We start from the raw sequence: 22,818 nt of genomic DNA, 5'->3' as shown, positions 1-22,818 counted from the left end.
AAGTCCTCACTTCTTTCTTCTGTTCCAGGATCATCCAAGAAGCCATCCTTGGGCTCTTCGACGGGGGAGGGTGGGTCGTATTCGGCCCTGCCCCGAGCGTCGAACGCGGGTGCCCCGCGGGAATACTCGAGACCGAGGTCACCCTCGAGGGAGCACCCCATGGCCCCGGACTTACCGTCCATGTTTGCCGTGCCTGTGTTCCAGGACTTGCTCCGGGTGCTTATTGCCTCGGAGCTGTCCGGTACCCTCGCGCATCTGCAGCTGGCTTCGGCCTCGACGGCCTCGGTCTCAGTGGCCCCAGTCTCGGCCCCGGCCTCGACCCCCGGGGTAGTCCCGGCCTCGAACCCGTCCTTGCCCTCGACCTCGGTAGTAGACCAGCCTGAGCGGAGTGTGCGGCCTCGGGACAAGGTGCGTAGGGTTTGCCGGATTTCCTCCACCTCCTCCTCGTCGAGGTCCTCCCGGGGCTCATCGCCCTCGGGTCGGCCTCGGGCGAAGCGTCGGGCGAGGAAGTCCAAACGTCTTCGGGGTTCTCCTCGCCGACCCGGACGGAGACCCTGCGCGTCTCGGAGCTCCGCCTCGATAATCCAAGGCTTTTCCGTTCTTCCGAGGGTGGGTTATCGAGGAACCCCTCGCCGAAGGGGAGGGAGCTTGCCTCGGTGCCTCGTACCCCGGGGACTTCCCTCAGGGGGTCCTCGGGGCATCGGAGGTCTCCAACCCCAACCAAGTCCTTGGGTGTGGCTTCCTGGGGCTCGGAGTCTGGCACTGATAGACACCGGTATTCCCGTGAGGCTTCTCCTTCCTTTTTGGCGGAGCGGGCCTCTCGCTCTCCTTCCCCGCCTTCCAGGCCCTCATCCTTTTCGAAATTTGTTTTGGACATGGGGAGGGCATTGGATCTCGACCTTTTGTCGGGCTCTCAATACACTAAGGAATTTTTGGAGGAACAGGATCTGCCTTCTCCTCCGCGAGAGTCTCCGCGTCTGCCTTTGAACAAGGTGCTTCACTAGACGTTTCTGAAGAACTTGGACTCCCCTCTGACCGTCACGGCGGTTCCTTCCAAAATGGAGTCGAAATACCATACGGTCCATACCATACCCTGTAAGGGGTTCGAGAAGGCGCAGTTGTCCCACCAATCTTTGTTGGTCGAGTCGGCGTTGAAAAAATCGCAGCCTTCTCGGGTCTGCAGCGGTCCCGCCTGGGCGGGAGGGACGGACCCTGGACAAGTTTGGTCGTCGCCTCTACCACAACTCGATGATGGCAACCAGGGTCCTTAATTATGCCTTCACCTTTTCATCCTATTTGCAGCACATGGTGAAGGCGATGCCCCGTTATCACGGGGTCATGCCGGATTCCCATAAACGGGACTTTGGCAAGTTTATGGACTCCTTGTCTCAACTGCGTCTGTACCTTTTCCATGCTGTTTACGACGCCTTTGAGTTGTCCTCCCGGGTCGCTGCATTTGCGGTGGCCATGCGCCCTCTCGTGTGGCTCCGCACGGTTGATATGGACCCGAACTTGCAGGAGCGCCTGGCCAATTTGCCATGTGTAGGCTCTGATGAATCTCTTGAGGCGGCGACCAAACGCCTGTCGGAACATGAGCGCTCCATCGCCTCTTTGGTCCGTCCCAAACCCCGGGTAGCAACTCCGAAACCGTTCAGACCGCCACCATGCCGCTACCCACAGAAGTCAACGCTGGCGTTTTCCAGGCCTCCACCTCGGCGTCCCCCTCAGCAGAGCAGAGCGCCCAACCAGAAGCCTCAGGCGCAAGGGGCGTCTAAGCCCGCGCCGTCTTTTTGACGTGCTGCGCGGATGGGGGCTGGCCCCCTCCGCACTGACGCCGAGCCCGCTTCCCATCGGGGGCCGATTGCGAGCCCTTCATTCAGTCTGGGCTCGGATAACTTCAGACGCTTGGGTACTCCGTGTCATCTCAGAGGGCTACTCTCTCAACTTCTTGACACCGCCACCAGAAAACCCGCCAGATGCGGCTCCTTCCAATCGACACCAGCTCCCTCTCCTCCTCTCGGAAGCCAGGGCCTTGTTGAGACTTCAGGCGGTGGAGCCGGTACCCCCCACACAACGGGGTCGGGGGGTTTACTCCCGTTATTTTTTGGTCCCAAAGAAGACCGGGGACTTGTGCCCCATTTTGGACCTCCGGAAGCCCAACAAGTTCCTGGTCCGAGAGAAGTTCCGTATGTTGTCGCTTCCGGTCCTGTACCCGCTGTTGGAAGCAGGGGACTGGATGTGCTCCCTAGACCTGAAGGAGGCTTACACCCATGTTCCGGTGCATCCCGCCTTCCGCAAGTTTCTTCGATTCCAGGTGGGAGAGTTGCACCTTCAGTATTGGGTCCTCCCCTTTGGGCTGGCTTCGTCCCCTCGAGTCTTCACGAAGTGAATGGTAGTTGTCGCAGCGGCCCTGCGGTCTCAGGGTCTGCAGGTCTTTCCCTACCTGGACGATTGGCTGATCAAGGCCTCTTCCAGGGAGGGGGATATCTCAGCGACCCGACAGACTATCATCTTCCTTCAACGTCTGGGGTTCGAAGTGAACTTTCCCAAGTCTCAGTTGTGCCCGGCTCAATCCCTTCAGTTTATCGGGGCCGTGCTGGACACGGTTCGCCTACGGGCGTTTCTCCCGCCTCCGCGGTTGGAGACCCTGCTGCGCCTGAGTTCCCAGATTTCGCTGCAGACTTCGATGTCGGCACAGCGTCTTATGGTTCTACTCGGCCATATGGCGTCGACGGTGCATGTCACACCGTTCGCCCGCTTGCACCTGAGGCTGCCTCAGTGGACCTTGGCCTCCCAGTGGCGTCAGGATCGGGACCCGCTCTCCTTTCCTGTAGCAGTGACTCCTTCCTTGAGACGCTCGCTCCGTTGGTGGACCAACTCTTCCAATCTTTCCGGGGGTTTGCTCTTTCTCGTCCCTCCGCATCGCAAGGTCCTGACCACGGACTCTTCGGAGTACGCGTGGGGGGCTCATCTCGATGGTTTGCGGACTCAAGGTCTATGGTCAGTGGAGGACCGTCTTTGTCACATCAATGTGTTGGAGCTTTGTGCCATTTTTCTGGCAGCTCGAGCGTTCTGCCACCTGCTGCACGATCAGGTAGTCCTCGTGCGGACGGACAACCAAGTGGCAATGTACTATGTGAACAAGCAAGGGGGGACGGGCTCTTGGTTCCTGTGCCGGGAAGCCCTGCGCCTTTGGGAATGGGCGGTCTCCCAGAACATCTTCCTGCGGGCAGTTTACATTCAGGGAGAGAAGAATTGTCTGACCGACAAACTCAGTCGTCTTCTACAGCCGCACGAGTGGTCGTTAAACTCCCAAGTTCTGCATGAGGTCTTCGACCGCTGGGGGACCCCTCAGGTGGATCTGTTTGCCTCCCCGGAGACTCACAAACTGCCCCTATATTGTTATTGGATGTACTCCCCGGACCGTCTCGAGGCCGATGCCTTTCTTCTCGACTGGGGAGGGAGGTTCCTTTATGCGTTTCCTCCTTTCCCTCTGATCTTGAGGACGTTGGTTCATCTCAAATCGTCCAGAGCCACTATGATTCTCATTGCGCCTCGTTGGCCTCGTCAGCACTGGTTCTCCCTGCTCCTTCAACTCAGTGTCAGGGAGCCTCTGCTTCTGCCGGTCTTTCCCTCTCTGCTGTCTCAGAGTCGGGGTTCGCTGTTGCATCCCAATCTTCAGTCCTTACATCTGACGGCTTGGTTCCTTTCCCCTTGACTTCGGTTTCTGTTTCTCAGTCTGTCAGGGAGATTTTGGAAGCCTCGCGCAAGGTCTCGACTCGGCTTTGTTATTCCCAGAAGTGGACCAGATTTTCATCCTGGTGTTCCTCGCACCATCTGGATCCAAGTTCGGCTCCGGTGTCTTCGGTTCTGGAATATTTGTTGCATTTGTCCAAGTCTGGGCTGAAGACTACTTCCATTCGAGTGTATCTTAGTGCTGTTGCTGCTTTCCATCGGCATCTTGAGGGTCGGTCTCTCTCTCTTCATCCTCTGGTGACTCGTTTCATGCAGGGTCTGGTGAATGTTCATCCCCCTCTGAAACCTCCTGTAGTTTGGGATCTTAATGTGGTTTTGGCTCAGCTGATGAAGCCTCCTTTTGAGCCTATTGACAAATCTCATCTTAAGTTTCTTACTTGGAAGGTGATTTTTCTGATTGCACTCACCTCAGCTAAGCGGGTTAGTGAGTTGCAGGCTTTGGTTGCGGACCCACCTTTTACTGTGTTTCATCATGACAAAGTGGTTTTTCGCACCCATCCAAAATTTTTGCCGAAGGTTGTGTCTGATTTCCACCTCAAACAGTCCATTGTTCTTCCGGTGTTCTTTCCGAAGCCCCACTCGCATCCTGGCGAGGTGGCGCTTCACACGCTTGACTGTAAGAGGGCGTTGGCTTTTTATCTTCAACGCACTCAGTCTCATCGGAAGGTTCCTCAATTATTTTTGTCCTTCGACCCTAATTGGTTGGGACGTCCGGTTTCCAAGCGCACCTTGTCCAACTGGTTGGCTGCTTGTATTTCTTTTTGCTACGCTCAGGCTGGTCTCACGCTGCATGGTCGGGTCACGGGACATAAAGTCCGAGCGATAGCAGCTTCTGTCGCTTTCCTCCGGTCTACTCCGGTGGAGGACATCTGCAAGGCTGCCACTTGGTCTTCGGTTCATACTTTCACCTCCCACTACTGTCTGGATACGTTGTCTAGAAGCAACGGCCGGTTTGGCCAGTCGGTTTTGCGTAATCTGTTTTCCTAAATTGCCATCCTCCCACCTGCCCTTTTTTGGTTGGCTTGGAGGTCACCCACATGTGAGAATATGCTGCCTGCTTGTCCTGGGATAAAGCACAGTTACTTACCGTAACAGGTGTTATCCAGGGACAGCAGGCAGATATTCTCACAACCTGCCCTCCTCCCCGGGGATGGCTTCTTTGCTGGCTATGGAACTGAGGACCACGAGGTGGGGATGCGCCCTCTAGTGGGCAAGAAGGCATGCACATGCGTGGTGCAGCATAGCAAACTTGAAACTTCAATCAAGTTTGCTTGAAAAGCTGTCCGCGCTGGGGCTCCGTAGATGACGTCACCCAATGTGAGAATATCTGCCTGCTGTCCCTGGATAACACCTGTTACGGTAAGTAACTGTGCTTTTGATCCCATTCAACTTTGTGTATTTTTGGATTGTCATAATGTAGTTTGTGACAGGATAATATAATATAGATGTGACTGTTAATCTTAATCCTTATAATTTGGATATGGACCTTCTACTATTGTAGTATTGTATGTCATATATACAAGTCCCCTAGCTTTTCTGATCTAGTCACGTCTCTCTTTATATTGTGGACCCGAGTAGGAAATTTGATTTCTTCTGTTGGTGGAGTTCATTTTAACTACTCTTATTTTCTTACTTATTTGTTTACTTATTTCTGTTTAAGATGTTGAATGTTTTGATTATTTCTAAAATTCTATAAATAAAAAGAAAAATGTGAGGAAGGGCAATAAAATTGCTCTTAAATTGCCTTTCTCATTAAATATACGTACAGGATATCTGTTTTAAACTTGTTACCTACAGACCTTTTGAGCGTACCATCACCCTCCATAAAGATAGCACAGGACATGTTGGCTTCATTTTCAAAAATGGAAAGATAACGTCAATTGTTAAAGACAGTTCTGCTGCTAGAAATGGACTTCTCACTGAACACAACATCTGTGAAATTAATGGCCAGAATGTCATTGGATTAAAGGTAAGACTGCACAACTGTACTTTTCAGGAACTAGAATGTAGGTCTTTGCAATTGGAGTTTAAAAAAAGTCAATCTCTGGAAAAACATGACTAAAGTCAAGGATCAAAATGTTGAGACTGGTCAATTTTCGTGTCATGAGTCCAAATCAGAATTGAGTTAATGAATTGTGTCTAGTTAGTTTAATCCATGATTTTCTAACACCCTTTGTAATAAAAAATGAACTTGGTTATTGGATGTGTGGGGGCCATTTATAAGTTACTAGTCTTTAGGCCTGTTACATTAACGGGTGCTAGAATAGATGTGTGTCTTTGTGTTTCTTTTATTCATTTTCTCTTCTTGGCTGCTTTCTTTCTGTCTCTCTTCCTCCTGCTGTCTGTCTTTCTTTCTGTGTCTCTTTCCTTGACTGTCCAGCCCTTCTCCCTTCATTTTACCTCCCCCCTGCCCAGCAGCACCTGTTCCTCTCTTCCCCTGTCCAGCAGTAGGGCTCCCTTCTTGTTACCCCCGTCAGCCTGTTACATTAATGGGTGTTAGAGTAATGTCTGTCTTTTTTTTTTTTTCTTTCTCTCCTTGGACGCTGTCTGTAATTCTTTCGGTCTTTCTCCCTGGCCCCCTGTCTGTCTATCTTTATTTCTAACTCTATTCTTTTCCCTCACATGTGCCTTTTTTTCTTTCTCCTCCCCATTTCCTTCCAAGTCTGCTCCCCCTATCCCTCAGATTTCCATTCAGCAGCTGTCCCTCCTCTCCCCCACACTTCCATTCATTGTCTGTCTCCCTCTCTCTACTTGCTTGGATTAGTAATTCCTCCTAGTTCTCTCTCTCTCTCTCTCTCTATCTCTCAACTCATACCCTTGGACAAACTATTTTTTTTATATCTTTTTCACTTCAGCATTGTCTTCACATATCTGCAAGCCATGGCTTTAGCCCTTCCTCTCTGGCGGGTCCTGTGTTCATGAAAACAGGAAGTAGGCAGGACCCGCCAGAGAGGAAGGGCTGAAGCCGGCAACAGCAGTGAATTTTAAACACTGCTGCTGCCCGAAGAAGCCAGGCCTTAACCGCAGCCGGCAATGCTGGTGGGAGTGGAGGGTTTTCAAATGTTCAGCGGCGGCGGTGCTGGGGGGGGTTGAAAAGCCGTTGGTCGTGAAGTATGCCGCTTGCATACTTTATGGCCGACGGCATTTCATGACTTTAAAAACTTAGGGGCGTAGTCTTTTTGTGCCCTATCCCCTTCGCGCATTCTGTCCGTCTCCCAGCGGCTCCTCTAACGACCGCCGCCTGCGTCGGAAGCCTTCTCTGACGCAGGTGCGGCTCACCCTTACCGCGCTATCTGCCTACCCCGGAAGTGTTAATTTTGGTTGTTTCGTCACCGACTCGGGCTCGGGGCCTTGTGCTGTTGGAGGAGCGGAGCGGGCTTCTGGAGCCGATCGGGAAGACTGACTGCAAGGTGCACTGGTAAATAGGAAGACGTCGGGAAGGGGTGGGCAGCAGACAATGCGGTTCTCCAAAGTCCCGATCCCTTCCCGAAGGTGGAGAGGGGCGGGAAAAGCTCGCGATCGCCTCTTTTTTTCGCTCTCCTGGGCCTGCTCTCCTTCCCCTAAGTACCAACTCCTCACTCCTCGCCATCTAGCACATGTGCCACAACGCGACAGATCAGCGCGAGGTGGAGAGTAGGTGGTGACGTAAAACGCGCACATGCGCACTCGTGTTTCTGCGACAGGATCAGGGAACACGATTTTTTTAGTGCGCATGCGCGGCCTTGCATTTTATTATATTAGATTATAAAGAATAATTTTCCCAAGTTTTAATTTTTTATTGTGGTATGGGGGGTGGGTTTTTATTAACAATATATTCTAATGATAAGATATTATATTTATGTGGTATATCTATTTTGTTGGAAAAGTGATATGGGAGGGGGGAGGATTAAATTTTCTTGTTGAAAGATTGCTGATTTTCAAGTGATGCTGTATCTTACATGTTTGTTATTTATTGTACACTTGTAAATTATAAATGAATAAAGAATTAAAAAAAAAAAAAAAGCTGCTTCTGGAAAGGCTGTTTCACGTGACTAAGGGCTCCTTTTACTAAGCTGTGCTAGCGGTTTTAGCGCGCGCTGCATTGTCCCGCACGCTAGATGCTAACGCTACCATTGAGCTGGCGTTAGTTTTTACACATAGCGCGGGGGGCAGCGCGCACTAAAAACGCTAGCGCACCTTAGTAAAAGGAGCCCTTAGTCATGTTTGTCCGGAGACAGATGCATATATCTTCCGTCTTTCATGACTATAATGACTTAAATTCTTAGCAGTCTGTATTCTTAAGTCATACCAGTTTTCACAAACTATATAGCCCTCTGAGACTCCCCAGAACCTTACCTGGTGGTCTAGTGGGCTTTCGGGGCAGGAGCAATCTTCCTACACTCCTGCCCCGTGTAGATCACTCATAGGAAATGGCTGCCCTGAGCTCCCTCGAGAGACTGCGGGAGCTCACGGCAGCCATTTGCTATAGATGATCTGCACGGGGCAGGAGCGTAGGAAGATTGCTCCTGCTCCGAAAGCCCACTAGACCACCAGGTAAGGTTCTGGGGAGTCTCAGAGGGCTTAAAAATAGCCCAAAAAATTAAAATTGCTCTTAAAAAAAAATAAAATAATTGCAAATAACCGAATCCGGATACTGAAACTGCAGATTCAGAGGGAAAAGTGTAGTTGGATTTTTGCCAGGTATTTGTGACCTGGATTGACCACTGTGGAAACAGGATTCTGGGCTAGATGGACCATTGGTCTGACAAACTATGGCTCTTCTTATGTTATGTCTTAATGCAGCAGTATTGACTGGTAGCACCATAGAAATTTATAATTATTAGTATAATTCAAGTCTCACAAAGAATGAGGAGCAGAAATAGCTCCTCCTTCACCTTGTTGCTCAGCACAGATAACTTATCCATTTTGCTCCAAAGCCACACTGATGAATATTGACTGAATGTAAGGCTACAGTTCAGCATTCACACATAACAAAACATTTTGTATGTACTGTGGAAAAATGACATTAGTTACCTGTCATCATTGAACAATGCATAATGAATCATCAGGCAAACAAGTCTATTTTCAGCTGTAACACAGCCAGACATAGAACAAATAGACTTGTAGAGATCATGTCCCATAAACTTGTTTTTTGTGGGGTTTTTTGACCACCATAGTAGCCATTGTTTAGTCCTTTTGTATGACTAGCTAGCTAGTTGATGCTTTCTTTTTGAAGTAGAGAGAGTAGAGAAGCCCCCCTTGGGGTTATTCCAGAGAAAGTTCACTGCTGGATATCACATCATATCATTTCTTTTGTAGAGGATGTGATAGAGATATTCCTTGGGAGGGCCTTTGTGACCTTTGAGGTGTTTCTTTCAAGTACTCTGGCCCATGTCCTTTAAGGCCCTTGAAGATTGGGCATAGGTTTAAATTTAGCCCTGTAGCTTGTGAAGGGTTTTCAGGAATGAGGCATGTTGCGGCATTCTGAATCAATTGGAGCTAGTGCAAACTCTTTGTAGTCGCACACCAATATAAAGTACATTGCAGTGATCCAGATTTATGTTATGTTGTGAACCACTGTGACAAGACTTGGCATATTAATCTATGAAGACAGTGTAGTTGTTACAGATAAGACTCGCATTGATTTCTCCCCCCAACTCACAAATTCAAGCAACCTTCAGGGGCTGCCTCTTAACTGTACCCCAAAGATTCTGACTTCTGATTTTAAGATGATAGCTCTTCCCCTTTCCCTTCTCCTTTTTCCTACTTATTGTATATGCCTCTTCATTTCCTTTTTACAGTCCCCTTCTATTATTACTTCTCTACCCCATTTGTTTAAAATTATTGTACACTTTTTAGTCTTCAATAGGTGGTAGATCAAGCACTAATAAACTTGAAACTGTACTAGGTATTGGTAAAATGAAGTTTACTTAGAGGAAAAGAATGTTACCGGGGTATATTCCAGGGATCGGTCCTTGGCCCGGGTCTTTTCAAACTCTTTGTGAGTGATTTTGCAGAAGGGCTTTCAGGTAAGATTTGCCTCTTGCAGAAGATACAAAACTCTGTAAATAGGGTAGACATCCCTGCTGGTATGGATAGCATGAGGAAGATCTAGCTAAGCTATAAGAATGGTCCAGAAATTGGCACCTGAGATTTAATGCTAGAAAAATTAGCACCTTGTACAGCTTAGTCCCATAGATGATAGACTGAAGGGAAAATAAGTTTCTAATCCATTTCTAGTACTAATGTAATTGAGCATTAGAGGTGGTGGTTGAACTACAGTTCAAAAATCTATCACTAAAATATAAGCATATGTCTTAGGAAAAGAAATTCTGGTTTTCTTAATACAATAGTCATTTGGAATTCTAAAACGATATTGATGGATAAAAATCCTAAAATCAAAGCATCTGATGACTAAAAGCCAAATATTGTGGCCGACTTGGTAAATGCACTGATGCCCATAGGGATCAAATGAGCTTCGGTGTATTTATCGTACGGCACTCACTACCACAGCTTGATAAAAGAGGGCCATAGAGACTTAAACAAAATGATAGTTTGAAAATTGAGTGACTAGTGTTTCTTGGATCCTAAACATTTTTGACTAATATCAGTTATTTAAAAATATTTACGCCTCTGAGAGAAATGATTATTTTAATGATGCAAAGCAACTGACTAAGAAAAATGAGAATTTATTTCTTCCTCATAACAGGACTCTCAAATTGCTGACATTCTGGCAACAACTGGAGGTGTGGTGACCATTACAATTATGCCTTCCTACATCTATGACCACATGATAAAAAGGTATGCTGTAGTGGAAGTAGCAGGGACAATACAAGATAGTGAACTAGTGCCTATTATTTGAGATATTATTGCAGTTTGTTTTCTTAAAGTAGAAAAGCCCAGCTCCAATCCTTGAAGGTTGCAGATGAGTCAAAAGATGAGGGTAATCTACATGTTTTGGCTACTGTGAAACCCAGGTCTGTTTGCAGCACTCTTGAAACTACCGTGTTTCCCTGAAAATAAGACAGTGTCTTATATTAATTTTAGGCCCCAAAAAAGGCACTAGATCTTATTTTCGGGGTATGTACATGATCATCTTTCCCTTCCTCTCCTTCACCCCAATTCTTCCTCTTTCCTTTCTCTCCCCCACATGTGCAGCATCTTTCCTCCCCTCCTTCGTGCAGTAGGACCCTTGCCCAGCTTCCCTTCCCTCCTATCCCTTGTGCAGCAGGACCCTTGAGCAAGCACCCCCGAGCACCCGCAGCCGAATCCCCATCTTTCCCTCCCTCCTATCGGAACCTAGCTGCACTTACCTCCTTAAGCAGCATTGGACCGTCAGCACTCTTAACAAGCTGCTTTGGCCTCATCCGCTCGTGAATTCACCCTGCTGCGTTACTGATGATGTCATCAGTAATGCGGCAGAGTTCACGGGAGGACAAGGCCAAAGCAGCCTGTTAGAGTGCTGTCGGCCTGATGCTGTTTAGGGAGGTAAGTAGGGCTCGTGGCCTGGTTCCGATGGGAGGGAGGGAAGGATGGGGATTTGGCTGGGGGGAGGGGGTGCTCTCTCAATGGTCCTGTGCACAAGGGATGGGCAGGAAGGGAAACTGCCGGTGAATCCCGGGACTAGAACTTAGTTTGGTGGTAGGGCTTATATTAAGACCTAGCCTGAAAATCGTGCTAGGGCTTATTTTAGGGATAGGTCTTATTTTCGGGGAAACACGGTAGTTGGCTATTCCTGGCTTTAACATCAAGATAAACAATATAGGTGCCAGGGAATATCTGTTGTAATTAGCAGGAATCAAAAGAAAATGTAACCATACTTAAATGATTCCCAAACAAGAAATAAAACGCTTGAAAAATGCCTATTTTCAGTATTTAACATATGCTCAGAGACTGAGCCCTTCTGGGGATAAAATCCCTTTTGACGACTCACCACCCAATCACCGCATATATGTACGATAGTTTTTTATGATTTTCTTAATAAATTTCTTGCTTATAATATATGAATAGTTTGATTCTTTTTTTTCTTGAAAAATAACCCAAACAAAAACCTATCTCAAAAGGTCTCAGAGGGTCCCAACATGGATTGGGTGGTGAGTACTGAAGGAAGGGAAGGGCTCCAAATCTCTGAGCATTTATTAAATACTGAAAATAGGCGTTTTTCAGGCTGTGTAACATCAAAATGCCAGTTATTAAAACCTTCTTTGCCTATTTTTTGGGCATTTATTCTAATCTGTTTATCACAAGCAGGTTATCTCCCCATGGCCGCAAGCCATCTTCAGAAAGAATCCACTTGGGATTTTTTCTGTCTCTCTCCTAATTCACTGTGAGCTCTACTGCAACCTGCAATTTTCCCTTCTATATGCGAGCCAGAAGGAGTGTTTCTATTCTGCTCTCTTATTTTCTTTGGTGTGTTCGACCTTTATTCAGAGTTTTCTGTGCTCTTATCTTTCACCTTGGTTTTGGTTCTGCCTGTATAGAGAAAAAGCAGACTCCAGCCTGCAGCTGACAGGCCAGTCTCTGGTGGTACCTGTTAGCCAGCCTGTACAAGTATTGAGCTTGTGGGCCATCCTCACATTTATTGCTCACCTACTGCTTAGTAGGGGTTTGAGCGCAGGCTGTGGGGCACTCTTAAAAGGCTCAGCGGTGTCTCACAGGGTGTCCGGCTGCATTTTTCACCTTCATTCTTCTGTACGCACATCCATCAGTCTAAGGGTGTGGGGTTACGGTCAGGCTCCATGCCTGGCTAGCAGCCTGAAGATCAGCGTTGAAGAGGCATTCTCAGCTTGAGGTAGTGATTCTTCTCCTTTCCAGCTACTGTAAAGAGCTGAGGCAGGTTGCAGCACTTGTTCAGCACAGTGAATAAGGCTATTACAGCCTATGAGGTCAGGGGAGGTCTAAATTTCAGGTTTTCAGGAGTTTCTGCATGTTTCCTTGTGTCCCCCTTCCCCCCACCTAGAAAATCCTAATTTAGTTGTTTTTTGTTTTGGTTAATGTGCGTTAGCATTTTTAGACGTGAATTTCTTAACAGCGGCCATCTTGGATTTTTAGCAATTTTTTTTTTCCAGAACTTCCCTGCACTTCCAAAACTGCAATTTTTTCCTCAAAACTAGTTGGGATGGAGTCCTTGGGCTCTGCTACCACAAATCCTTGCCAGTAATGCGCAAATTTGGCACCTCTGGAGAGGTTTTGTGGCACGGACCGAAGAGGCAGGAATGACCAGCTTAGCCTCTCCTCTGATCAGACAGGTGTCTAAAAGGGTGGCCAGCCTATTGGGGTGGCTTTTTCTATTTTCGGGGCTTGGAATTGGTCCGTTCTGCACGTCAGAACATGGATGCCCCATAGCCTGTGTAGCGCAAGCTAAAGTCATCTGAGGGTGACTCCAAACTCTATGGGCCAGAGATCTTCTTGGACTTTCTAAAATGTTTGTAGAAAGCCTTTCATGAGAATTGTGCTTCTTCTGCAGTCTTCCGGCTCCTATGACTTGTCTCCTCATGGCGTTGCCTCACAGGGCACTTGGTCTTCCTAGTCTGCCGCTGTTCAGTTCTTAGAGGACCTCTCTCCAGGAGATGCAGATCCCTTATTTATAGGGGATGCTCTTCCTATGGCTGGGGACCTGGGAATGTACATCAGCTCTATGAATCCTGTCTGGGCTTTAGAGCCATCCCACAGTTCTGAGCTTATTTTGGAGTCTCGGCATGAGTTTGATTTAGGCACTCAGCCAGCTCATTCTACTTACTCCTTTCATGTGTGAAGCGAGACCTTGGTCCGCTGCCTTTCCCTGGCATCCTGCCATTAACATCCTGATTTCAGAGCAGTGGGATTCTCCGGTGGGACTCAAGTAGTAAGAGCCATGTCCCATCTGTGTTCTATGGCAGAGGAGTGTTGGCAACTTATTAATCAGCCCAGAGTGGATTCCTTTGTTGCTCAGGTCACAAAGCACACCTCCCTTTCGAGCACAGACGGAGTGGTGCTCAAATATGTGCAAGACTGTGGGGATGTAGTTCTCAGGAGACTTAAGGCAGTGGCCTTGGGAGTCATAGCTGCCTCTACAGCAGCCTTTGGCATGCAGCCTAAAGCGTCAGGTTATTTCATTTCTACTCATAGAATGCTCTGGAGCAAACAATGGGCTGGCGATTCCACCTCTAAAGCTTCAATTTCCAGACTACCTTTTAAGGGGCAGTTATTTGCTAAACACCTGGCGGATCTCATGAATTCTGTGGTGGACCATCACCCCAATACCCTGGCTGTTAGTAGATCCAGAACCTTAGAGCACAGGTGTCAAAGTCGGTCCTCAAGGGCCACAATCCAGTCGGGTTTTCAGGATTTCCCCAATGAATATGTATTGAAAGCAGTGCATGCAAATAGATCTCAGGCATATTCATTGGGGAAATCCTGAAAACCCGACTGGATTCCGGCCCTCGAGGAGGGACTTTGACACCCCTGCCTTAGAAGCTCAGGGTGCTCTAATTTTCATGGCTCCAGGCACTCACCAGTATTCCAGTTCCATGTCAGAGATTCTACTAGAGATATAGGCAGAGGTCTCGGGATCCAGTCCTCCGCTTCCTGAGCTCTTCTACCAAGAAGTTGCAATGGTGTCAGGCCGAAAGGTCCCTTTTTATACATCAAGGCAGACTCTGTGTTCTGCAGGCCTGGATTCAGATTTCGTCTGACCAGTGGGTTCTGGACATCATTTGGTCCGGATACAAGCTGGAATTTGCCTGACCTCTGATGGATTGGTTTGTGGACTCTCCAGTGGGGCAGCCATAGTTCTGGCCACTATGAGAAGGTTGCTTGATATTCAGGCCATTGAGCCGGTGCTGTCCAAACACGGGTTCAGGCAGATAGATACTCCATATACTTTGTCGTGCCAAAGAAAGGCTCTGACCATTAGAGAACCATCCTGGACTTTTCTCAAGTGAATGCAGCACTTTCGCAAGGAAGCAGTTTAATCAGTCATAGTGGCGGGAGCCCTGGGAGAGTTCCTAGCCTCTAGATCTGACAGAGGCATACTTGCATATATTCCTGTTTTCCAGACCACAGGAGATTTCTCAGGATTCATGTTCTGGAAAATCATGATCAATTTTCAACTCTGCCATTTGACCTGGCAACAGCTCTTCGCACGTCACTTAAGTGATGGTGGTAGCTTGCTTGCATAGGCAGGGTCTGCAAGTGCATCCCTATCTGGTCGACTGGCTGATCTGAGCCCCCTAGCTCTCCAAGGGGCAACACACAGTGACTCAAGTGATCCGAGTCCTGGAGGATCTAGGTTGGATTATGAATTCAGAAAGAGTGATTTGATGCTGAATTAATCCCTGGAATCTGGGAATCTGGCCCCATCTGTCTTCCAGAGTCATACATGCGGAAGTTGTGCTCTGATTTCCTGTCTCCTGCACAGATCTGCTCCGTCGACCTGGGATCCATGGCTCTAACAGTAGATGTGCTTTGGACGAGAGCTCACATGTGACATTTCCAACACACATTGCTCTCATGCTGGTCTCCACAGACAGATGTGCTACAGACAGGTTCACTTTGGATGGTTGAGGCCTGAGCCAGCATGAGGTGATGGCTTCCTCAGCCTTTCTCCAGAAACATGCCTCTGTGGATGGCTTCTTGGGTGAATGTAACAGATGCCAATTTCCAGGATTGAGGGAGCCCATTGTAGCTGCTAACAGATTTCAATGGCTTTGGACGCCTTCACAGAGGAAATAAGTCAGTCAACCAGATGAACCTGCAGGCCATTTGTTAGGCTCTGCTGTGGTTGCAGAAGACTCTAGAAGGACAAGCGGTCAGAGTCTTCTCCATCATTGCCACAGTGGTGGCATATGGCATTTGTCAGGGAAGCTTTGAGGGTGCATTTCTAGGTTTGGAAGCCCGCCTAAGCCTCCGCTGGGCAGAGCGTCATCTTCAGCTGCTTTCAGCGGTGCATGTTGCTGGCAGTGTTCAAGCAGTTTTTTTTTTTTTTTTTCAGCAGATAGACCTTGGATCCGGGTGAATGGATGCTGTCTCCAACAGTGTTTCAGACCATTGTACACCATTGTACATTGTCGTCACCAGTTCAACCTCATGGTGACTGGGAGAAACAAGAAGGCAGACTGTTTCTTCAGTTGAAGCTCAAAGTGAAGGTCTATATACTCTAGTCCAACTGTGGCCACAAGACCACCTGTTGTATGTCTTTCCTTCCTGATAGGCTGAGTCATTCGATGAATTGTGGCTCATCAAGGAAGAGTCATTCCGCTGGTTCCAGATTAGCCTCGCAGGCTATAGCCTGCAGATCTGCTGTGTCTTTGCACAGGCCTCGGGCTCAGGTTGCAGATGTATCCAGACCTGCTTGCTCACTGTCTAATAATAACTTTATTTTTCTATATTGTGTTCAATTCTGTATTGTGTTCAATTCTGGAGACCACACTACCGGAAAGATGTGTTGAGAATTGAGTCGGTTCAGCAAATGGCTACCAGGATGGTCTTGGGGCTCAGGGATCTCACGTATGAAGAAAGGTTAAAAAAACTGCGGATGTACTCAATGGAGGAGCGAAGAGAGAGGGGGGACATGATTGAGACCTTTAAGTATATCACGGTGCATATAGAGGTGAAAGATGATATCTTCAGTCTTACAGGGCCCTCGGTAACCAGAGGACACTCGCTGAAAATCAGGGGAGGGAAATTTCAAGGTGATGCTAGGAAGTACTTCTTCACCGAAAGGGTGGTCGATCATTGGAACGAGCTGCCTCAGCAGGTGATTGAGGCCAACAGCGTGTCAGATTTTAAGAGAAAATGGGATATTCATGTGGGATCTACAGGTGAGTAAGAATCAGGGAGTGGGTCATTGGTATGGGCAGACTCGATGGGCTATGGCCTTTTTCTGCCGTCAATTTCTATGTTTCTATACTGCAACAATCTTGTGACTGGACATTCAGCGAATTACAATATGCATATAGTCCGAGGAGATACAGAGTACATCAAACTTTAAGAATGCAAAAGTATACAGTATATAGTGCACAGTGCGCTAAGACATTTTCGAGAGGACCTGTTAGGAAAAAGGTTGTGAATTAACAAAAAAATACATTGAAAATTACAATATATAGTTTAAGAGATTTCAGGGAGACATATTAGAAGACATGTCCCGAATTGCAAAATACGGTTTGATTAGGATTTCAGAGGTGAGGGGGGGGGAGGGGTTAGATTAGGATTTCAGAGGTGGGTGGAGGGGAGGGGGGTATATTGGGAAGGAGAAAAGAAAAGAAGTGTTTGGAGAAGATTCTGTTTAGGTGATTTATTTGTCGAATAAGGCAGTTTTTATGAGTTTTCTAAAAGCATTGTAGGTCAGTCTAGCTTTATTAATGTAGTTGTCTAGCCAGTGTTGTTGTTTTGTTTGCTTGGTATGCGAAAGTTCTATCCAGAAAAGTTTTATATTTATATGCATGGCAGATCTGGATTGTTTGTTCTTACGGCATGGCTATTGAACGCGAAGTGTTAGAGTGCAAAGGATATTCAGCCATGCTGTAAGCATTCAGTTTAAGAAGGCGATTACAGTCTCTACCTGTGCTAAGGCATGGAGGACTTTCCAGTATTGGTGCACACAAGAACATGCAGAGCTGTTCTCTACTCTGATTTCGGTAATGTTGGCCTTTCTTCAAGTGGGCCTTGACAGTGGTGTCTCTGTGGCTTCACTTTGAGTCCAAGTCACTGGACTCTCTTGTTCCAGACATCGCAAGATTTCTGAAGGTTGCTTTTGAATTTGACAACCTATCAAAACACTTTTCCCTTTGTTGGACCTCAATGTGGTTCTCGGAGGCCTCACCAAGGCTCCGTTTGAGCCTTTGGAATAAGCGTCCCTCTTGGACTTAGATGCTTAGGGTGGTTTTCTGGTAGCAGTGTCATCAGCGCGGTGCTTTTCAGAGCTCCAGGCTCTTTTTTGTCAGATGTCTTTCCTCAGAATTGCGGAGATTGGAGTCTCCCTGCATACTGTTCCTTCCGCTCTGCCAAAGGTGGTGTCAGCATTTCATGTGAATTAGGAGTTCAGTTTGCCTGTATCCAACCTACAGGTTCTAAGAAACGACCACATTTTTTTCAAGTTGAACGTGAGGCAAATGGTTCGAGTTTAGGCTCTCTGACCATCTGTTTGTGCTGATTCATTCATCTTAGTGAGGTGTGCCTGCTTCCAAGGCCACGATATCCAGTTGGATCCGTAAGGCCATTTCGTCAGTCTACATTGTCTATGGGATACAGTTCCCTGTGTCTGTTGAGACACATTTGACTAGAAGTGTAGCTTCATCGTGGGCTGCAGCTAGTGCAGTCCCTCCAGATGACATTTTTACAGCAGCAACTTGGTCCATGCTACACACTTTTGCAAAGTTTTACACGGTGAACATTGTTGCAAAAGGAATACTCTGCCTTTGGTTACTCCATGTTAAGGGCCAGTGCTGTCAGCTTGCCCTAGATTACTGGGACTGCTTTTGTATGTCCCGTTTGCCTAGAATGACACACCTAATGCACTGGAAAAAGATTGTCCTTACCTTGATGATATATTTTCCAGTAGATAGGTATGCCATTCTAGACTCCCGCCCTGTCCTGTGCCTGCCTACTGTTTCATTCTGTATATGCTTCTCTAAGTTGTATCTTGGATGCCAGTCAGCCCTTTAAGCCCTGAAGGATATTGTCTGATATATTTTTCATCTTCAGCTGTTTTGATGCTTCTGTTGGCTATTGCTAGTTCATTACATGTTACAGTGTTCGTTAAAGTAGAACAGTTGTATTGTTGGGGTGTCCCCTCTTCGTCCTTCTTCACATAATCGATTGGAGCTCTAGCATGCTTGGGTACTAACTGCAGGTGACAGTAGAGCTCACAGTGAAGTAGGAGGAACATAGAAAAAAATCTGGAGTGGATTCCTTCTGTGGATAGCTTGCGGCCATGGGGAGATAACCCGCTTGCCTAGAATGATACACCTATCTCCTGGAAAAAATATTATCCTTAGACAGACAGCATATTCTCACATGTGGGTGACATCATCCATGGAGCCCGGTATGGACATTGGTAAAAATGAATCGTGACTGCCCACACTGCAAGCACGAGTGCCTGCCCGGCTCTTGATACCTTGGTTCTTCGTTTTCCAAAGAGCGAAGAGGTGCTATTTTTATAGACTTTGACCAAAGCGTGTTGCCTTCCCATCAACGTCTTTTCCAAATTTTTTGCCCTATGCCTTTTTCTTTCTTATTTAGTGTTCTTTAGTTTATATAAATTTAAAAATATATATTTTTGTCTTTTTTTTGTATCTTTTCCACTTTGGCAGTATTTTCATTCTCAGCATCGAGTCTTTTGACCTCGCTGCCAAGATCTTTCCATCCTTGTCTAAACCTTCAAGCGGTTTCAAAAAGTACTGTCAGTGGCGGCACCTTATTTCAGTCACTGATCCGCATAGGCACCATGATCCTCATAGTTCCTCAGTAGCCCAGACAACCTTCTACTTAGCTGAGTGACAAGGATCTAATCCCTTTACAGATCTTTCCATCTCTGCTCACTCAGAATCAAGGATCTCTTTTATATTCCAATCTGCAATCTCTGCACCTAACAGCTTGGTACCTCTTGGTCTGACTTCTACAGCTGACCGGCAATCCTCTGCAGGCTGCTTTAATGCGAGACCGGGAAGCCAGGATGGAAGGAACAGAGGGCCAAATCTCGGGCTAAAAGGAAAGATGCCAGACCTCCGGGAAAGGGAAAGGGACTCTATACAAGCCATTATAGCTGCTTTCAGAAAACCACTTACTCAGCAATGCTATCAACATAAGTGGACACACTTCAATTTGTGGTGTAATCTCCATGACCAAGATTCTTCCTCCTCCTCTTTTCCTTCAGTATTGGACTATCTTCTCCATTTTCCATTTAAGTTCTGGACTTAAGACGACTACTTCGATCAGAGTTAACCTCAGTGCTATTAGTTCTTTCCATGCTCCTGTCAACAATAAATCTCTGGCTGCTCATCCGCTTGTTTTCCGGTTTATGAAAGGCCTTTTCAACTCTAAACCTCTACACAAGCCACCTCCAGTTGTCTGGGATCTTAATGTAGTCCTCACCAGTCTGGTGAAGCTGCCACTTGAACCACTGGCATCTACTTATCATAAGTTTCTCACTTGGAAAGTGGTGGTCTTTATCTCTTTCACTTCTGCTTGTCGAGTGAGTGAATGTCGGGCATTGGTTTTCGACCCACTGTTCACAGTATTTCATCATGACAAGGTGATTCTCAGGGCCCATCCTAAATTCCTTCTAAAAGTAGTCAAGCAATTTCACCTGAATCAATCCATTGTGCTTCTAGATTTTTTTCCCAAAGCCTCATTCTCATCCTGGAGATATAGCTCTACACCAGGAGGTGTCAATCACATAAGGGGCTGAAATCTAAAACATAGGCTAAGTCGCGGCACATGGTCAGGCACATGTCGCGGCACATGGACCTTGGGCACATAGTCGGGTTGGGCCCCTGTGCCTCAGGCCCCGCCCCCAGGTGGGACCTAAGGCTCCCGGGCCTATTCTGATTGGCCCAGGCGCCTTAGGCCCCACCAGTAGGCGGAGCTTTGGGACGGATTGGCCAATCCGGCCTCATTCCGTTGTTGGCTGCCTGCCGGACAGGCGAGTTTGACTCCCGTCTGTCCGGCCAACTACACAAAGGTACGGGGAAGGGGGGTGGGGGTGTCGTGGGGGTCGGCCAGGGGGGTCGCGGGTCGGCTGGGGGGCGGTCGGAGGTTCTTGGGGGGGGGGGCGGATGTTGGGGGGGGGGGGTTTGCGTCGAGGGCAGGAGGGCCTGGGATCCCTCCTGCCCGTAATGTAGTGCGGGGTGGGGGTAGGGGGTCGCCGTGGCCAGGAGGGTTTGGGCTCCCTCCTGGCCCGAACAACTAGCGGGGGGGGGGGGGGGGGTCGCCAGGGCCAGGAGGACTTGGGCTCCCTCCTGGCCCGATATTGTCGGGGAGTCGGGGCAAAAGGGCTTGGGCTCCCTTTTGCCCCAATCGTGTCGGGGAATCGGGGGGGGCAAGAGGGCTTGAGCTCCCTCTTGCCCCGATCGTGTCGGGTGTCGGGACCGCCAAGAGGAAGCAGCAGGACATCGGTAGGAGCTTCTACATGATTGGGGGGGGGGGTCAGGAGGCTGTGGGGGTGCGAGCGGTCCTTCAGGGTGGGGGTGCGGGTGGGAGTGCGTGCGAGCGGTCCTTCGGGGTGGGGGTGCGAGCGGTCCTGCCGGGGGGGGGGTGAATCGGGGAGGGGGGGAACTATGTAAAAAAAAATTTGTATAACACGCTCACGCGTATAACTTGCAAGGGTATGCGCGGTACGTAAAAACCACGTATAACGCGCGCGTTATATGCGAGAAAATACGGTACTCGAAAGGGTCCAGAGAAGAGCGACTAAGATGGTTAAGGGGCTGGAGGAGCTTCCATACAGCGAAAGATTAGAGAAACTGGGCCTCTTCTCTCTCGAACAGAGGAGATTGAGAGGGGATATGATCGAAACATTCAAGGTACTAAAGGGGATAGACTTAGTAGATAAGGACAGGTTGCTCATCCTCTCCAAGGTTGGGAGAACAAGAGGGCACTCTCTAAAGTTAAAAGGGGATAGATTCCGTACAAACGTAAGGAAGTTCTTCTTCACCCAGAGAGTGGTAGAAAGCTGGAACGCCCTTCCAGAGGCTCTTATAGGGGAAAACACCCTCCAGGGATTCAAGATACAGTTAGACAAGTTTCTGTTGAACAAGAACGTGCACTGGTAGGGCTAGTCTCGGTTAGGGTACTGGTCTTAGACCAGAGGGCCACCGCGTGAGCGGACTGCTGGGCATGATGGACCACTGGTCTGACTCAGCAGTGGCAATTCTTATGTTCTTATGATCCTAACAGATTGGGCTGGCCTGTAACCAAGAGAACTATTTCCACATGGTTAGCAGCCTGTATTTCCTTCTTCCATGCTCAGGCTATGCTGCAGCTCAAGGGATGTTTTACAGCTCACAAGATCCAAGCTATGGCAGCATCAGTAGCTTTAAGTCCACTCCCATTGATGAAATTTGCAAAGCAGCTACTTGGTTCTCAATTCATACATTCACATCTCACTACTGTCTAGAATCCTATTCCAAATGAAATGGTCGTTTCAGCCAATGGTATTACAGAATTTTTTCTTTTTAATGGTCAACTCTCCCTCCATCCCATTTCAGTAAGCTAAGGAGTCCCACATGTGCGAATATGCTGCCTACTTGTCCAAGGGTAAAGCACAGTTGCTTACCGTAACAGGTGTTATCTGGGGTCAGCAGGCAGATATTCTTGTAACTCTCCCACCTCCCCACTCTCCCACCTTCTTAGCTTGCTTAAGGAACTGAGGTACCGCAAACTGACTTTGGGCGGGAAGGCACTCGTACATGCATGGTGCGGGCAGTTGTGAAGTTTCTAAAAATTTAGTGGCAATCAACTTTTTACCATTGTCCATACCAAGCTTTGTGGATGATGTCACCTACATATGATGATATCTTCTATCCCCAGATAACACCTGTTACGTTAAATAACTCTGCTTTATCAAGGTAAGGAGATAAATTTTACTTCAAAGTAATATGAAGAGATTAAGGGAATTAGATGTTCCTCCAAAAGAACTACACCAAATTTTATAATTGTTATTCCATGGATCCTCGTTTCCCCAGGAAAAGCTAGTGTGTGGATTTGGCCAAAATTTGTAGAAAATGGGGTTTTCCAACTCCATATCCCCTGGTGGATTTATGTTCCCTGTTGCCTTTGTTACAGAAATATACAATTTTTATAAGACAAACTCCCCTTGGGAGTTTGGGGTATCTTAAATATAAAAATTGATGGATTTGTCTTTTCAACCTTCAATTGTAAGGAAGATAATGGCACATGCGAAGAGAGTTGAATATATTTTAAAGCTTTTTGCTGTTTGTGAATAGCTTTTAAAAACTGAGTCAGTACTGAATTGCAGTCCATATCTTGCAGAGATACATATGTTTCTGAAAAGCCCCGATTGTAATTGGAATTCAAAGTGGGAAGGTATGGGACATTGGATTATAATCTGGAGAAGAGAGGTCCAGGGAGATGCTGGATAGCACA

At 47.7% G+C, this 22,818-nt stretch overlaps 1 protein-coding gene across 4 annotated transcripts in view; it reads left to right on the top strand.

Annotated features, from left to right (window-relative positions):
* SDCBP (syndecan binding protein) overlaps positions 1 to 22,818 on the top strand; it is an 81,360-nt gene that overhangs the window by 56,671 nt on the left and 1,871 nt on the right. For all 4 annotated transcript variants that reach the window (XM_033933479.1, XM_033933478.1, XM_033933476.1 and 1 more), the window contains exons 7-8: positions 5,554 to 5,725; positions 10,445 to 10,536. In XM_033933479.1, coding sequence (XP_033789370.1) covers positions 5,554 to 5,725; positions 10,445 to 10,536 — 264 coding nt within the window. The remainder of the gene's footprint in view (positions 1 to 5,553; positions 5,726 to 10,444; positions 10,537 to 22,818) is intronic.

The sequence above is a fragment of the Geotrypetes seraphini genome, chromosome 2, assembly GCF_902459505.1.
Source record: "Geotrypetes seraphini chromosome 2, aGeoSer1.1, whole genome shotgun sequence".
NCBI lineage: Eukaryota > Metazoa > Chordata > Amphibia > Gymnophiona > Dermophiidae > Geotrypetes > Geotrypetes seraphini.
This window is presented reverse-complemented; position numbering and strand designations above follow the sequence as displayed.